The sequence below is a fragment of the Micromys minutus genome (assembly GCF_963924665.1).
Source record: "Micromys minutus genome assembly, chromosome: 30".
Lineage (NCBI taxonomy): Eukaryota > Metazoa > Chordata > Mammalia > Rodentia > Muridae > Micromys > Micromys minutus.
In genome coordinates this window covers 29,647,741-29,666,479 of record NC_137965.1, presented here as the reverse complement: position 1 = coordinate 29,666,479, position 18,739 = coordinate 29,647,741, and the positions used below count along the sequence as shown (strand labels likewise).

Below are 18,739 nucleotides of genomic sequence, written 5' to 3'. Positions count from 1 at the left end.
TGAGAAGTGAGGTATTGTTGTGATATGCCTGACCATATAGTTTTCTTTTGATGAATGTGGAATTTGGGACTTTCATTTGGAAAGAATTGGAATGCTTTAATTGGGGATTAGTAAACTATCCTAGACGGAAAATGGAAGACTTTGTTTCTGTGAGTGATTTGAACTATGGTGATCTGATCCATTTGGTTTCAGTAGAGAAGAATTTAAGTATGTGGCCCAGAGACTGTTTTTCTGATATTTAACTGAAGAAAGTGTGTGCTTTTTGGCATTGTCTGAGGGTCTGCCTGAGGCTAATGTGAAAACTATTAATGGTAATCCAGTGGTTGGATCCCGGGGTTGTTTAAAAAGAACAGAACAAAGGAGAGAGGTGCAAGAAAATAAAGACACATGCTGAACCCTCCTCTGTCCTGCCTCCTTTGTGGTCCTGACTCCTTTGTCCTCTGGGAATACTTTATCCCAGAGCCTTACTGCAGGCTCTGCACTTTTCTAACAGGCAGGCAGGGGTTTATGGCCCTGGCCAGCAGGTCTATAATCTCAGCACCTGGCTGAGCATTGGCCTGCTAGAGTTCACAGGCTTGGCGATACCCCGTTGGGATTTGTTCCCACACCTCGCAGCCTGAAATCCTGTGTGCCAGACAGAGCACACACCAAAAGCAGCCTTCCCTGGAACCTGCAGTGTGAGGAGCTACCTTCCCCTGGAGGAGCAGAATTCCCCTCCCTCTGCCCCTGCCAGCTGAAGTACAACATTTACCCACTGAGCCATTTTGTTGGCCTTCAAGGAGACCCTTCAACATATCTTGTATAAAGCTGACTGTGCTAATAATATATGCACGTGTTCCTACCACTCAAGAGACAGTGTGTCACTGATCAGTGTGGAATGAATTATTAATCTTCTTGCATCAACCTCTTAAATGATAGGTTATTTGTATTATTATTTTTCCTGTATATCTCACCTTTAAATGTCTTTGTTATTTAGATGCAATTTCAAACTTTAGAAAGAAGAAAAAGAATGAAGTCAATAAAATGGCTGCTGTGGAAGTATGAAGACCTGAGTTCAGTTTCCTTGCACCAATGTAAAACCTGAGAACATTGGACCAGCTAGACCTCAGAATTTCACTGGCCAGTCTAGTCTATCTGTGAGTTACAGGTTCATAGAGAATCCTTGTCACAAAAAGAAAGGTGGAAATACAACAACAATGACAAGAACAACAAAAATACCTCAAAGATAAACTCTGGCCTTTACAACTTGCATGTGCATAATGTGAACTCATATGTCAATGCATACACACACATCTAAACACACAAGATATGCAGAATACACATTCTTGTAATCAAAATGCTAAGGGCATGTAAAATCAAGAAATTAAGCCCAGCCTCAGTATGAAGTGACTTGATGGTCAGCCTTGAGAGAATTGGAAGAGAATAAATAACCCTTATATATCAGTAATTTATATTCTCTAAATATTTACATTTCTACTTTTCAGGCTACAGTCTATCACTGAGGAAAACTGTGGAGGTTTGAATAGGATTGACCCCATAGTTTCATGTGTTTGAATGTTTGGTCAACAGGAAGTCTTATATTGGAAAGTATGACCTTATTTGAGTACATGTGGTCTGCTTAGAGAAACAGTGTCACTGGGAGTGAGCTTTGAGTTTTCCAGTGCTCAAGCCGGCCTGCTGATCTAGATGTAGAACTGGCTACTATTTCCCAGTGCCATGTGCCATGAGTGAGCTTTTGAGGTGTAAGCTAAGCTCCTAATAAATATTTTCTTTTATATGAATTGCCATTCCCACAATATCTCTTCACAGCAATAGAACACTAAACAAGTTAGATGCTGAACAGGAACTCAGGGAACTTGAAGAAAGAGGTCATAGAGAAATGTTTCTTATATGTGTGGATTCTTTGGCTTGCTCAGTCTTACTCTGTATGTAATCCAGCTTCATCCTGCTAGAAATTGCTTCAGTAACAGTGGGTTGCACCCTCCTATATGAATCAGGAAGTTGCTTTAGAGACTTGCCCATTAACATGTCTGATGGAGACATTCATCATTTGTGATTTTCTTATCTCATTGGACTCTTGTTGATATTAGTTTGACAACAACTAACTGGAACCAAGATTTTACATTTTGTCGAATACCTACTGTTTTCCTTTGAGCCTTTAAGTTTGCTGTTGCCAACAGTTATCACAGTAGGTCTTAGGATTTTCCATGTGGAAAAGGCATCTGCAGATAATTTTAAATTCCTTAAAATGCCTGGAGAGACATGACTTATGAGTTAAGATCATTGACTGCTCCTCTAGAAGATCCAAGTTCAATTATCAGTAACCACAGAGCCACTCATGACTATTGGCAACTCCAGTGCCAGGGTATCAGCCCTCTTTTCTGACCCCATTAGATAACAGGCATATGTGGTACACACATAAGCAGAACACTCACCCATGTATAAAGAAGTCCATTTTACAAAATAATTAAAATAATTTTAATTTCTTTAAATTTTTTTTTTTTATTTTCTGTGAATGAGTGAACAACTGTATGTATCTCTGTGATTGCTGAGTCCTCATAGTGGTAAGTACAGGTTCAAAGTTATCAAGATGGATATCCCAGGATACCTATGATCTTCTCACAATCTGTCCATACTAACCCATCTTTAATGACAGTTTTTGAGGGTCCTAAAGCTTGCCAATGAGGATTGATTCCCAGAGCTCAACACACAGCAAACAGTGTTGATCAGTGAGTAAGCATTTGATTTCTGGTTCTATACCTGGCCCGCTGATGGTGCAGTGAATAAGTCATATTTCCTGTGTCAAGCCATATTGAAACAGTCACTATGAACCATGATCTGCTGTGGCACAGACTCAGGACCAAATACCTTTGGGGAAAAGGGGCAATGACCTATGCAGTAAATGCTGAGGTATCTGCTTCTTTTGAAATCCATGCATGGGTTGGAATCTCCACATTGGGACTGGTCTGCAGCTCACCTCCTGGTACATGTTTCACAAGGAGTATACAGTTCACAGCCATCAAAAGAAAAAAGAAGTCCCAGTACTTTTCTACATCTTGTTGTTAAAAGAACATGTTGACTCTACTTGTATTTAACAGAGGGCATACTGGGGATGTGCAGCATGGAAAGTTGGGACTTGCCACCTTTGTGGAGTTTGTCACAATTGTCTGTGTTCTACAGGATTCCTCAAGGTGGAAGTGGCTAGGTAACTTTTATCACCTTTACTAGATGAGTCCTTATTCTTTCTAGAATGGAAATGGCTTAGTGAAGAGTCTTGGGCTGCTTCTTCCAAGCTGGTAACCTACAGCCTGTTTTTTTGGACCTCCTAAAAGTCTGTATATTATACATAGTTAAATAAAGTATAGCAGCCACAACAAAGGATCATCATGAGTACTGAGTTTAATAGTGTTTGTGTTTGACACAAAATGATCCAGAATTGATAAAACACTGTGGCCTCTGTTATTTTTTGACAACATCTTCTGTAGCTAAGGGTAGCCTATAATTACAAAATACCTTGAGCTTCTAATCTTCCTGCACCCACTCAAGGGCTGTGATAATAGACATGTACAATTATACCTAGTTTTGTGCACTGGTGGGGATGGAGTCCAGTACTTCATTCTTGGGTAAACTCTTCTATACTGAGCTACATTACTAACTCTATACTGCTTGTGACATCACACACACACACACACACCCACACACACACACACACACACACACACACACACTCAGACACACACAATTTTCTCCAAGAAATAAGGTACCCTACACTTGCTAATATGTGTCAAGGTCTCTCTTGTATAATGCACTGCCCTTATGTTTGGCACTTTAGGGGGACAAAGGAATTCCTGTTTTGTTTCCTTTGTCTTTTTCTGCAAAACTCTTTTCAGAAAAGGTCTTGATGTATATGTGATTAGCATTGACTATTGCAAGTGGGTGGGTAAGTCTAGGTTTGCCTTCTTCCCTGCAATCACAATAGATTCTCCTACTTCTTTGATATCTTAAGGGTTAAGAGGGGTGGAACCATAAGCACCATCCCAAACCCTAGTGAGGTCACACTGCCTCTCCACTGTACACAACAAGAGTTTAGAGAGGAATACTACATATCTACAAGGTGGCAAGATTTTTCCATGTCTTGTGACTTTAGAGGCTTCTTGTGTCTGTTCTAACAGCCCTTTAGATATTGCCAGAAGGAGACCAAAGAAATTAAGGAAGACAAAAAAGGATATAGTCATGCTTCTTGGTAGGCACAAAGACCACCTTAGTGACCTTCACAGCGATTTACCCTGCACCTAGACTTTGTAACTTTGGAATGTGTGTACTGGCATTTCATTGCCTGTCAGTTTTCTAGTGTTCAATGTCTGGCCTTATTCAACCCTAACATTGACACACATAAGCATGTCCATCAACACATGGCTGTACACACACAGAGGCCATGGTAACCAGAGCATTGAATCAGCAGTGAGGCAAACAAAGGTTTCTCTTTGTCTCCACATCCTCACCAGCAACTGCTGTCATTTGAATTTTTGATCTTAGCCATTCTGGTTGGTGTGAGGTGAAATCTTAGGGTTGTTTTGATTTGCATTTCCCTTATGACTAAGGATGTCAAGCAGTTCCTTAGATGCTTCTCAGCCATTTGATATTCCTCAACTGAGAACTTTTTGTTTATCTCTGTACCCAATTTTTAATAAGATTGTATGGTTCTCTGGTGTATAACTTCTTGAGTTCTTTGTAAACCTTGGATATTAGGCCTCTATCAGATGTGGGGTTGGTAATGATCTTCTCTAAGTCTGTTGGCTGCTGTTTTGTTTCCTTGACAGTGTCCTTAAACTTACAGAAACTTTATAATCTCATTAAGTTCCATTTGTTGATATTTGACCTTAGAGCACGAGCCATTGGTGTTCTGTTCAGGAAATTTTCTCCTATGCCTATATGTTCTAAGGTTTTCCCTACTTTCTCTTCTAATAGATTCATGTGCCTCCTTTAATGTGGAGATCTTTGATTGACTTGCACTTCAGCTTTGTACAAGGAGATAAAAAAGGGTCTATTTTCATTCTTCTGCATGCTGAGTGCCAGTTGAACCAACACCATTTGTTGAAAATGCGGACCTTTTTTCATTGAATGTTTACAGCTCCTTTGTCAAAAAATCAAATGGCCATATATGTGAGGGTTCATTTCTGGATCTTCTATTCTATTCCATTGATCACCGTGCCTATGTTTGTACAAGTACCATGCAGTTTTTAGCACAATTGCCTTGTAATATAGCTTGAGGTCCAGGAGAGTGATTCCTGCAGATGTTTTCATATTGTTGAGAATGAATTTCACAATTCTAGTTCTTTGTCATTCCAGATGAAATTGCACATTGCTCTTTCCAACTGTATGAAGAATTGGGTTGGATTTTTGATGGGGATTGCATTGAATATGTAGAATGCTTTTGGTAAGAAGGCCATTTTTACAATGTTGATCCTTCAAATCCATGAGCATGGGAGATCTTTCCATTTTCTGAGATCTTCCTCAATTTCCTTCTTTAGAGATTTGAAGTTCTTGTCATATAGGTCCTTCACTTGCTAAATTAGAGTCACACCAGGTATTTCATATTGTTTGTAACTATTGTGAAAGGTATCTTTTCACTAATTTCTTTCTCCACATGTTTGTCTTTTGAGTAGAGGAAGTCTACTGATTTGTTTGAGTTAATTTTATATCCAGCCACATGGCTGAACTTGTTTATCAGCTGTAGAAATTCTCTGGTGGAATTTTTGGGGTCACTTAAGTACACTATCATGATATCTGCAAACAGTGATGTTTTTACTTCTTCCTTTCCAATTTGTATTCCTTTGATTTCCTTTTGCTGTCTAATTGCTCTTAAAAATAATAAACTCCAGTACTTACAGTACTATGTTGAATATGTAGGGGGAAAATAGTCAGCATTGTCAAGTCCCTGATTTTAGTTCAATTGTTTCAAGATTTTTACTTGGATTCCTGTTCTTTCCAAGACTTTTAACATAAAGGGGTGTTGAATTTTGTCAAATGCTTTTTCAGCATCCATTGAGATTTTTTTCTTTGAGTTGTTTGCATGGTAAATTTCATTGATGGATTTCCAGATATTAAAACATCCCTGAATCCCAGGGATGAAGTCTACTTGATCATGGTTAATGATCATTTTGATGTGTTCTTAAATTTGGTTTGCAAGGATTTTGTTGAATATTTTTGCATCAATGTTCATAAGTGAGATTGTTCTGAAGTTCTCTTTCCTTGTATGGTCTTTGTGTGGTTTAGGAACGAGGGTTATTGTGGCCTCAAAAATAATTTAGGTAGTGTTCTATCTGACTCTATTTTGTGGAATAGTATGTAGATTATTGATTGGTATTAGGTTGTAAATAAATGTCTGATAGAATTCTGCACTGAACCAATCTGGACCTGGCTTTTTTTTGGTTGGGTGGCTTTTTATGACTGCTTCTATTTATTTAGGTGTATGGGATTATTTAGATGCTTTACCAGGTCCTGGTTTAAATTTAATATCTGATATCTGTATAGGAATTCATTCATTTCTTCCAGATTTTCCAGCTTTGTTGAGTATAGGCTTTTGTAGTAGGATCCGATGACTTCTTAAATTTCCTCAGTTTTAGTTTCTATGTCTCAACTTTGTTTTTTTATTTTGTTAATTTGGATAATCTTTCTTGTCCTCAAGTTAGTCTGGTTAAGGGTTTATCAATCTTGTTAATTTTCTGAAAGAACAAGCTTGGTTTTGTTGATTTTTTTTTGTTTGTTTCTTTGTTTTCTATTTGGACAATTTCTGCTCTATATTTGATTTTTTTCTTGATGTCAACTCCTCTTTGGTATCTCTGCTTCCTTCTTTTCTAAAGCTTTCAACTGTGTTGTCAATTTGCTAGTGCATTCTCTCTCCAGTTTCTTTTTGGAAACACTCAGACGTATGAGATTTCCTCTCAGTACTGATTTCAGTGTATCCCATAGGTTTCTTTTTCTTTTTTTCATTTTCATTATATAATCAAATAATGAATGAACTTTTTTATTTCTTGTTTGACTATGCTATTGTTTATTAGAGCATTGTTTAGTTTCCATGTGTATGTGGGCTTTTTGTTGTCTTTGTTATTAAAGACCAACCTTAGACCATGGTGATCTGATAGAATGCATGGGAATATTTCTATCTTCTTATATCTATTGAGTCTTGTTTTGTGCCTGATTATACGTTCAGTTTTGGAGAAGGTACCATGAGGTCCTGAGAAGAAGGTGTATTCTTTGTTTTAGGATGATATGTTCTGTAGATGTCTGTTAATTCCAATTGGTTCATAACCTCTGCTAGTTTCACTGTGTCCTTGCTCAGTTTCTGTTTCAATGATCTGTTCATTGATGAGAGTGGGGTGTTGAGGTCTCCCACTATTATTGTGGGGGTTGCAATGTATTTTTGAACTTTAGTAGTGTTTCTTTTATGAATATGGGTGCTCTTGTATTTGGAGAATATATGTTAAGGATTGAGAGTTCCACCTGACAAATATTCCCTGTAATGAGTTAAAAGGATCCTTCCTTATCTTTTTTTTTGATATCTTTTGGTTGAAAATCTATGTTATTTGATATTAGAATGGCCACTCATGCTTGCTTCTTGGGGCCATTTGCTTTGAATATTTTTTCCCAACCTTTTACTCTGAGATAGTATCTGTCTTTTTACCTGAGATGAGTTTCCTGTATGCAGCAAAATGCTGGATTCTGTTTTTGTATCCAGTCTGATAGCCTATATCTTTTCATTGGGGAATTGATTTCATTTATGCTTACAGATCTTAAGGAATAGTGGTTACTGTTTTTTGCTAGTTTTGCTTTTAGAGGTAGAAATGTGTCTGTGTGTCTTTCTTCTCTTGGTTTTCTTGCTTAGGTATTTTCTTGTTTTTATAGGATGTAGTTTCCCTCCTTGTATTGGGTTTTCCACCTATAATTGGTTGTAGTGCTGGATTTGTGGTCAGATATTGTATAAAATAAGTTTTGTCTTGGAATATCTTGGTCTCTCCATCTATGGTGATTGATAGTTTTGCTGGGTATAGCAGCTTGTGCTGGCACCTGTGCTCTCTTAGAGTCTGCATGATGTTTGTCCAGGAACTTCTAGCTTTCATAGTCTCTGCGGAGAAATCGGGTGTCATTCTGATTGTTCTGCCCTTTGTCTGTCAAAAGATTGTTCTTTCCTTCTGATGTGACATGACCTTTTTCTGCTCTACCACGGGCAATGTTGCTAATAAGGAAGATATATCTACAATAGAGTGAATACTTCCTGTGTATACTGGGATTTTTGGGGGTCTTATTTTGCCAGGTTTTTGCGTGGGAATTATTTCACCTGTGAGACTGGTTGTGAGATACTACTTGTCTATATCTTGGAGTGAGAGGTGTTCTAGAGTTCTGGTTCTGGCCTGGGTTGTGAGCCAGAAGTGTGATGTGTCTCTACTAGGGAAGATAAGACCTGTGTTTTCTGGGTATCATGGGGGTCCCTGTTAGGCCAGGTATTAGGTGTGGGTGAGTGTCTCTCCTGTGCTCCTGGATATGAAAGAACTCCTGAAAGTCATGCTGTCCTTAGGTGTCCCAGTAATCTTGGGCAAAGTAAAAAATATTTTTCTGAGTGTTATAACTACTTCACAGAAAGATTGTTAAGAGAAAGAGAATATATTCTCTAGGGAGTAGTCCTCATTTGTTTATCCAGTGTCAGATGGTAAATCTTGAAATTATTTACATGCCGAGGACATTATCTTGCCTGAGCAGAGTTGCCTAGAATTCATTTTACAGGGAGCTCTAAAGGAAAAAAAGTAAAAGCCCAGATGGATGTGTTGTAGCAGACTTCTAAAAGTGTGAAAGGACCATGGAGGTCATGAAGTGTGGTTCACTAGTAGAAATGAGATTAGCAGAGTCCTCATATTTCTGGATCAACTAAGAAAATAATGTCTTTTGAGAAGATGCTTTTAAAAACTGAACTAAGGAAACTGGAATGTAAGATGTCAAAGAGAGTGGAACGTAGCTGAAATACACTCTATTGCTGCTTCATATATAGTGGCCTTAAGCATAATGGTCCTGCCCAATATGTCATGGGGCTGCTGGCACTGACAACAGCTAGATATGCAGAGGCATCATACTCTCTAAGAAGCAGGTCAATATGAAGTAAGACTAGTCTAGGCTCTACTAATGGGCACCCAGGATGAACCTACTGCATGGGCTGCCTGAATTGCTTGCTTGCTGAGCAGTGGAGATCATGATTCAGTGGTGATATAAAGACTAGGGAGTGAGTGTGATAGGGTTCTTGATGGAAAATTCCCCCAACAAAAAAAAATTACTAAAAATATTATGCGAAACTATGCCTAGAAACCCCCCCCCCCAAAAAAAAAAACATATGTTGGTGGACAGTTGTAGGAATAAATGAGTTAAAGCACAGAAGCAATTCAATGTACTACATTTTTTAACAACATATTTGGGTAATTCCCAATGCTATACTTCCATTAAGGGGGTTAAAAGTCAGGGTAGGGTTGGGATGATGTCAGTTTTTGGTTAAACAAAAGAAGGCTTCAACTGATCCAAGAAAGATGGACCTCTACCCTGCCCCAATGCCATAGATATAATCTGAGTATTATTAAACTTTTCTCACTTGATATTGTTTATTCATAGATCATATATTCAATAATAATTTATACTATTAAAATTTGGTATCATTATTAAATTATTTTGACATAGCTAGAAAATAGGACCTGTGCATTTTACTTCACATGCTGGGTTGCTTAAGTTTTAGGTATTTTCAATTCTGCTATCACCCCAATATTCACTCCTATATCCTAGAGCCTTTGTCATGTTGGGAGGAATGTTCTTCAACTTATGTCCACTCAAATGGTATCATCCTCTTTTTCCTTCAAGGTATGGTTCTAACTTGCTTTCCTTCTTCTTTCTATATACTTTCCACAATATGACCACTTTATTAATCTGGCTTTAATAGAAATCACATTTAGAAAACTTGTGTTTTGCTGTTTGCATCTACTATGGTATTATTTTTATAAAGTTTTTGATACTTTTTCACTTTAAACATAAGCAAAGGTAGTCATTAAGGGTCTTACACTTGCAACATTGATGTGGTAGTTTTTCATTTATCTTTCTGTTTTTTATCTTTTGATGTCATATATTTTGTAACGACAAAAAGAGAATGGAACTTCATGGAAGGAAAGAAAACTAGTGGAGTAGAACCATGCAAAGCTGTATTCAGCATACAATTATGAGAATAGAATTAATTTAAAAAATATTAAGGAAATTTCTGGCATGTAACATGATAATCAAGTGATTTCTGACATTGAATTTATTTGATTGATATATTACATTTACTGATGTTATATGTTTAACAGTATTTGCATTTCTGGAAAAATTGCGGTGGTATTTTATTTCAAATTAATATCACACTATTATAATAAACACACCAATCAAAGACTTTTAAAAGCTATAATACAAAAACCAGAAAATAAATACATGCTCAGGAAAAACTTATGCACATTTCAGTGTTCTACAGAATGTTAGTCAACCATGATAAAAACATGGAGATTAGGTAAGTGTTCTAAACTCCGAGAAGCAATTACATTTTTATATCCTTCTCCACCAGAAAAAAATTAAATTGACAACATTGAGTATAGAAATAAAACTATTGTATATTTTCTTGTATAAATTCTGGACACTCTCCATGTTACATAATTTTACATTTTAGGTCTACTTTACAGATGCTATAACTGAAGTTACACATATAGTCTTTTGCATACATATATAGAGATATTATAGGATAGGATCTACATGAAGGGGAACATGTGAACTTTATTTTATGTGTTAGGGTGGCATGCCTTAATTTTATCCTTTCTCGATTAATTTATCAATAAATCAAACAATCAATTAACAATTTTTCTAAATATATTGTGATTCTCTTTTCTACATTGATAAAATTGCATTCTATTTCATATATGAAATATTTAATATTTGCCTTATCTATTCATCAATATATCAGAGATATGCTATCTCATTGCTGCAATATACAGATCAGCATTGGTTCCTGATAGAAAATATATTTTGTGATATAATATGGAGTTTTCTATGTATAGGTCCTGGAGTGGAACAGCTAGAAGAAATAATACTTCAGTTTTTCACATTCTGGGAGTCTACAAAACTGATTTTCATAATGGCTATATTTACTTATTTAAGTCTCTTTTTATGACGCTAACATTAACATAATTTCCAACAAGATAAAGATAGAACAACAATGTAATTATTAAATATCCCTAAGGATGAAAAATCTCTCAATAATGCATTAGCAAAAGAGCTAAAGAACATGTCAAAAATTTTTATTGATTTTGAATTGTTTCTGTAAGAGGTAAAAGATATAACCTATTTTTATAAGGCTGCCTTGGCCATAGCAACTGTGATGTGGGGAAAGCCTCATTTAGAATAAGTTTATGGTCAGCCATAGTTTTATCTTTCCTTTTGTTACAATGTTGAACTCCCATTTTGTCTGTGAAATCCCTAGCACCAAGCTACCCTGACAGAATAAAATTCACAAGGTCAATTTTATTAAGAGATTCTTCCCAGGCTCATATTCACATCAAATGAACAAATGAAAGACTCAAGAGTGAAAGGAGTCATCATAATATGATTAGCCTCATGTAGGCTAATGATTCTATCAGCTGACCAACTCCCATATCCATGTTTCCTAAATGTAATAAGTAAAATATCCTATGATTTAACTTGTTTATTAATTTTGATGCAAAGTGTGAATTTACAATTGTACATCAAGTAAAATATATTATTCAAATACCTAATATTAGTAGATTTTATTCCATATTCATATCAAACTGACTCTGGGCATAAAAGAGTAGTGACTCATAAGAACAAAGGGTCCAAAGGATGGAAAACACAGAGAAGTGAGGTGAGTGATGCTTACCAGCCACCAATTGTGATTATATGGAAGAGCAATGCAGCCTTTTAAGACAGAGGAGAAAGTATAAAACGCTACAAATGTACACACCAACACTAGGATCTTCTGCGTGGCTCTGGATTCTGGTGATATTCTGCTGGAAACAGGACTGCTGTGGATGTGTAGAACCCTCTGCTTGTGTCTGAAAAGAACGATAATCATGGAGCCACTGGACCAGGCAATGAGCACAGAAAAGAAGATTTCAGGGCACACAACCAATGCTACATAGAGTGAGCCATTGATATCATCACTCCCTCTAGTTGAACAGTACTCAACGTCTCGGATTCTTGTTGTGTTTTTGCTATTCCTTTTTCCAACTATGTACACACATAAAATAAAATTTATGATAATGGACAAGATCCAGAGAGAGGAAATGGAGTGGCCAGTGTACTTTGCAGTTTTAGCTTTTTGATATTTACAGTAGGATTCCTTGGGACTGAAGGTGATGGCCTGGAAGACACTCAAGAAACAGATGGTGGCAATGGACATACTCCGGCCAACTCTTTGAATATATAAAATTAATGCACATTCAATGTCATTTAAAAATTGCTTTAACCCAAAGGCTGCCAATGTGAGGGGCACTCCTTGAGAGAGAATTATCAAAGCATTTGATGCCATTAGGTGCATGAGAATCAAATCTGTGGGCTTTAATGTAAATTCTGTATAGTAAGCTAGATAGTAGATAAGAAGATAGAAATTTCCCAGAATTCCAGTTGTAGTTTGTAACAAGAAAATGATTTTGATTGCCATATTCCAAAATTCCATTCTGTAATTGGGCATGATTTCTTTATATTATAGCCATATTCATTTTTCTGATCAAAATAAATAAAAAATATTAATAATCTGATGAGCTACAGAGAATCTAAATCAGGGGGGTTTAAAGTTCAGGAACAACATGTATTCATAGACTTCAGTCTGTACAGTATGTACTCTAGCAATATTTTCTTGAAGTTTCTAACAATAGCAATTATAATTTATAATACACACTTACAATACAATATTGTCAAATTGCTGAACATTTCAGGACACACCTTCAACTCGAGAGAGGCCTTCACAATCCAAGAACATAGATCACTGAGAGCAATATTACTTGGCCTTGGAGAAACAACAAAAATATCAAACCAATACTAATAGACATTATCAAGGAACTGTAACAATATACTTTTATTTTCTATTCATGGTACAAAGGAAGTAAATTTTTGTGAAAATACCTTCAAGCACATCAATTATTAAAGTCTATTTTATCTAATATTTTGTGTTGAATGGTGAAAAATTAATAATTCTCTTTATTTTATGCACATATATCATAGATAAGAACATTTTATTAAGACCATAAAACACATTTAAATGATAATTTGAGTGACAGCATACATTTTATTAAGTTAAGAGTTAGCGCTTATGCAATGTTACAACACATAGTCACATAACCATGTGAGCATATTCAGATATATTCTGTTACTGTTCTGAGAACATCCTGTGTGATACAGTTTACCAGCATTTGGAACATGGGCTATACTTAATGCTACTGTCTGTTTGCAGAATATATTCTACTCACTGGCTGTCTTATATAGTCTCAGTGGAAGAAGATATACCTATCTCTGCAGAGCCTTTATGTGCCAGGTGTGATGGGATTATTTGTGGTGTCCACATTCTCAGAGGTGAAGGACAGGGAATGATAAATAGATAAATAAATAAGTGAGTAAATGGAAAAATTTATATGTGTAATTATCATGCACCACCCCAGAGGACAACAGTGTAAACAATGGAAAATAAAGCAGTGTAATCAGTTCATCCACACTGTCCATCTGGAAAAAGTTCTCAAGACCCCCATACCTTCAAGTCATGTTGTCACCAAATACTTTTTAGATCAGGAGAGATTTCATTTCAAAATCTAAAAATAGCAACTGTGAATCAAGAAGCCCCAGTGGGAAAAATGTTGCTCTGCACACCCATTAGCTATGCCTGGACAGAGAACCTTACAGTCAAGAACTGGGACATAATTGATGGTGACATCTTGAAACTGTAGATGTTAAAAGAATGTAGATAAATTAACTGAGACCTCAGGAGCTACCAATACTTCCAGGCTTCCTTTCAGAACAATCTGGGGAACAGCTACATCAGTGAAAAGAAAACACTGACTTAATTAAAGTAAAAAAAGAAAAGAAAAGAAAAAATAAAAAAAAACTTCAGAATGATATTTTAGGTTCTGTCACAATACTGTTCCTCAACCAATAATATTTTAAATGTGTGATTATAGGGAGTGAATAAGTTTTGAACCCAAACAACTAAAATGTACCCGAGAAATAAGATCAAATATCTCTCTGAGTAAGTCTTTTAAAGGTAAGGAAGCATGGGTAGAAAGAGTGATGTACATGGGACACATGTATTAGTAATTGGTTTTAATCCTTGAGTCAAACAGGAAACTGTATGTCCAAATGCTGAAGTTTCCTGTCAACAACTGGCTATATCCATTAATAAAGATGCCACCAGACAATGACTGGGCCAAGGGACGTGTGATAACACCAGTAGAGTTGTGCCCGCTAGGATGCATGGGTAGGAAAAGAAGAAATGCCGATGAAGCAGTGTGATGCAGATGGACATAGGAGCTGTAAGACATAGCCATGGAGACCTGTAGTAGTTTGGGTAAGTAGTCACTGGGCTGATTTGGACTGGGGTATCAGAATATGGTTTAGGAGTGCCCAGCTATTTAGATAGCCAACATTTTTTAAATTATTTGGTGTGTGTGTGTGTGTGTGTGTGTGTGTGTGTGTGTGTGTGTATTTCATTTGTGATTTTCTATAGGTACTGGTGGGTGTATGTTAAATCAGCTAGTGTGAAACCTACACTCTGCACCACTATACATTGTGCGTCATGTTTTAGAAGAACATATAAGTAAAATGATTTAGATATTCTTGAGGAGGATTTAAGTACACATAGAAGTATAAATTATTGAGGCTTTTATTTTTAATTATAGGTTGAAAATGAGGTGATTGTGAAGAAGCACATTCTCAATGGATAATGTTTTTATTGCCTTAATTGTTTTCAATTACTTTAATTATCAAATGTGTTTAATTATGAGTTATGGTGGTTATATTAAAATTTCTCTGGGAGAGAAATGAAGCTATACCTTTAATGATCTTTAGTTAGTAGACCAAGAACATGGTATTTTGGGAAAAGAAGGTTCTGTACTTGTGTTGAGACTAGAGAATAAAGAGCTGTTGACCCTTTCCAGAGTGATATGGATCAGAAATAGTAATGAAAGTCTTCATGAATATTTCCCCAAATTAGAGAAAATCAAGCAGGTCAGGTAACTTGATATTTCTCAATAGGACAATAACACAGTAAGTTGCATAGACATAAAGAAATCTCTAGACAAAACTTTACCCTCAAATTAGACAATTAATCGTGTTGATAATATAATTTTTAACATTCTTCAGACCCTTCTTCAAATAGAATAGCTAAAGAATTAACACATTTGGTTATTGCAAAATTAACTCATGAAAAGTGAGCTGTCCATTCAATGCTAAAAAATGAAACAAAGTTGCATCCCTAACTGATTTATGTCCTATGCAATCAATACAAATATTCTAATGTTACTAAAATTTTGTATGAGACTCATATATTATAGAATATATATGTTTGGCAAGGTTCATTCTCAGAGATTCTCAAGTGATGTGGTCCAGAGACTGGTTTCCAAAATAATTTCAAAAATCATTCCATATGATCTCATCTCATCCAACCTTTCAGAATGTTCCAGTCAGAACTTAAGTCAAACCGTGAGCCTTCTAAACATACAGAGACTGGATAACAGATGATAAATTAGCTTTCCTTTTTCCTATTTTATTAGTTATTTCATGTATTTATATTTATTTTTTTATTTCCTACCCCACTCCCATATATCTTCCTACCTCTCCCTGCTTCTATGAAGTTGCTCCCACTCCTACCCACACACTCTCACCTCAACACTCTGGCATTCCCTTACACTGGAGAAATGAGCCTCCACAGGACCAAGGTCTTCTCCTATTAATGCCCAGCAATATTATACCCTGATACATTTGCAGCTGGAGCCATTGTCCCTCCATGTGTATTCATTGGTTGGTGGTTTAGTTTCTGGCTCATAACTAAACATAGTAAAAGCAATATACAACAAACCAGTAGCCAATATCAAACTAAATGAAGCAAATATTGAAGCAATCCCACTAAAATCAGGAACTATACAAGGCTGCCCTCTCTCTCAGTACCTAGGACTAGAAGTCTTTATTACTTAAAATGTTTGAGTGATACATATATCTTTATGTGATTCACTCAAGGCTATATATTATTTTTCTTCTAATTATGTTCTTTTCATATATAAATTATCTATCACAGTCGCCTCCAAATTTCATGTGTTCCTTAAAACAATCAAAAAATAAAACCTAAATAATGATGCTCATATGAGCACAGGGATAGTTTGTAAAAGGTTGAAATAATAAGAATTCTGATACTTCCCCCATTAGAAATTATTTGTGGCCAGTAGCTGTCATTTGGCAGTGAGACTTCCCTCATATTCTCTCTTCAGCTAGGACTTTTCTAGGTTCATCTTGTGCATATTTTGTTCATACAGTCATGACAAGTGAATTTTCCTGTGAAAGAACGTTAATTTTTTTCTGGACCAAACCTGTTTATTACTAATCATATATCACTAGGAAGTACATAACCCTCTTTCTGCCTCTTTGATAATTATGATTCTAACTATTTAAAGGAAGAGTGTTTATACAGAAGACCTATATTTTATTCTTGGCATTTCAGAGTCTCTTATTCTCAGTACCTTGAATAAATGTGGACCTTTGTGTTAATCACCATAGAATGATAATAAAATATCTAATGAAGAAAGTACTAAAATTGGGATAAAGGTACAAGTATAAGGGCTAGTTCATTGCTAGTTCCAGTTTATTCCTATGCTCTTCTAGCAGCATTAGAGTGTTAAAGATTTCCCAGGGTGATGAACCATCCTAAAGTCACTTATCCATACTCAATTTGTTACAAGATAATTTCATTTCTGTGTCCTATAACAATCACCTCTGTGTCCTAGAATATGAATTATTACATACCCTGACTTTGTCTTGATGTCTAGCCTTCCTTCCCAAAAACAAGATATCCCAGCTAATAATCATAACTGTCATCTAATATTTAGTTGTCATGCCAACTTTGGGTGTCACAGTATTTCTCCTGGAAGCCTTAAGTTCATGGATTTATAATAAAAATTCTATTTATTATTGAAATTTAATTATAATTTTGCATCACCCTTAAATTAAAATTTAATTTAAAATTGTCTTTTTTTGTCTTTCCTCTTTTAGACACATCTCCATTTTTTTCTCAAATTTTATGGTTCTAGTTCTTTTTTCTCTATTTTATTAGACACTCTCTGTATTTACATTTGAAATGTTATTGCCTTCTTCCACCCTGCTCCCACCTCCCCTTTCCCTCTACTTCTCTCCATGAAGTTGTACTGGCTCATAAACACCCTCTCCATCCCATTGCTTAGGCATTACCCTACATTGGAAGAAGGTGTTCTCCCTTGACCAAAGGCCTCTTCTTACATTGAAGCCAGACACTTCTATCTTCAGCTACCTATGCAACTGGAGCCATAGGTCTTTCAATGTGTGCTCAATGGTTGGTGTTTTAGACCGTGGGAGTTTTGGAGGGTTTGCTTGGTTGATAATGTTGTTCTTAACATGGATTTGCAACACCAGTCAGCTCCTTCAGTCCTTCTTAATACCTGAATTGTATTCACCCTGTTCAGCCCAATGGTTAGTTGTAAACATACTCAGCTGTATCTGGATGACACTAGAAGGGTCTCTGGGGAGGCTTCTCTATCTGGTTACTGCCAGTAAGTATTTCTTGGCATCATCTATAGTGCTTGGATTTGGTGGCTGCATATGGGGTGGGTCCCTGAGTGAGGCCGACTCTGGATGATCTTTTCCCCAATTCCTGTTCCTCAGTTTGACCTTGTATTTTCTTCCTGTGATAGTTTGGTTCTTCCATCTAAGAAGGACTGAGGCACTCCCACTTTGGCCTTTCTTATTTTTGAGATTCTAGGACTAGTATTTACTTATCATTGAGTGCATATTAGGTTTGTTTGTTTGTTTGTTTTTTTTTTTTTGACTAGGTTACCTCATTCATGATGGTAGTCTCTAGCTTCATCTATTTTCCCATTTTAAAGTGTTTTGGAGCAAGTAGGAAAGTTGCCATAAAAATCTGCAATCTTCTGCCAAGGAATCCCTTTAGCAGCCAAGCCAAAATTGCAGTAAATCAAAATGTTGCTGGCCTTTATGTCTCCATGGACAATGTGATGGTAATGGATGTAATACACAGCAGTTACTATGTAAGCAAATGTCATTCAAGCCTAACTCATCTTTAAAGATCCCCTTTGATGATGTGGTCTAGTAACTCTCCCTCTATGGAATGCTCCAACATGATCCAATTTGTTTCTCTTTTGTATGGACCATTTAAAACGTCTTGATAATGTTGGGATGACTAAGTGTTTTTATATTTCTGGGTTCTCTGCAGATGAGCAAGGAATTCTTCTTAGAGTTTTTGTAGAAGTTTTACAGCAAACAAGTCAATGTGGGGAAGTAGAAGGCCAGTTTGGCCACTAAAATGTTTTCTTTGCCCATAACATTATCATTTTTGCCCATTTATTATTCTGTTTTAATTTGGATATTACAGGCTTGTGATTAGATGAATGTCAGAAGACAATATGAATATTGAACTCTTAAC

At 36.2% G+C, this 18,739-nt stretch overlaps 1 protein-coding gene across 1 annotated transcript; it reads right to left on the bottom strand.

Annotated features, from left to right (window-relative positions):
- Positions 1-11,848: 11,848 nt before the first annotated feature.
- LOC308439922 (vomeronasal type-1 receptor 4-like) lies at positions 11,849-12,745 on the bottom strand (the record flags this gene model as incomplete). The annotated part of the gene is made up of 1 exon (XM_080941867.1): positions 11,849-12,745. One exon carries the CDS (start codon positions 12,743-12,745, stop codon positions 11,849-11,851), a length of 897 nt encoding a protein of 298 aa, XP_080797993.1.
- Positions 12,746-18,739: the final 5,994 nt, after the last annotated feature.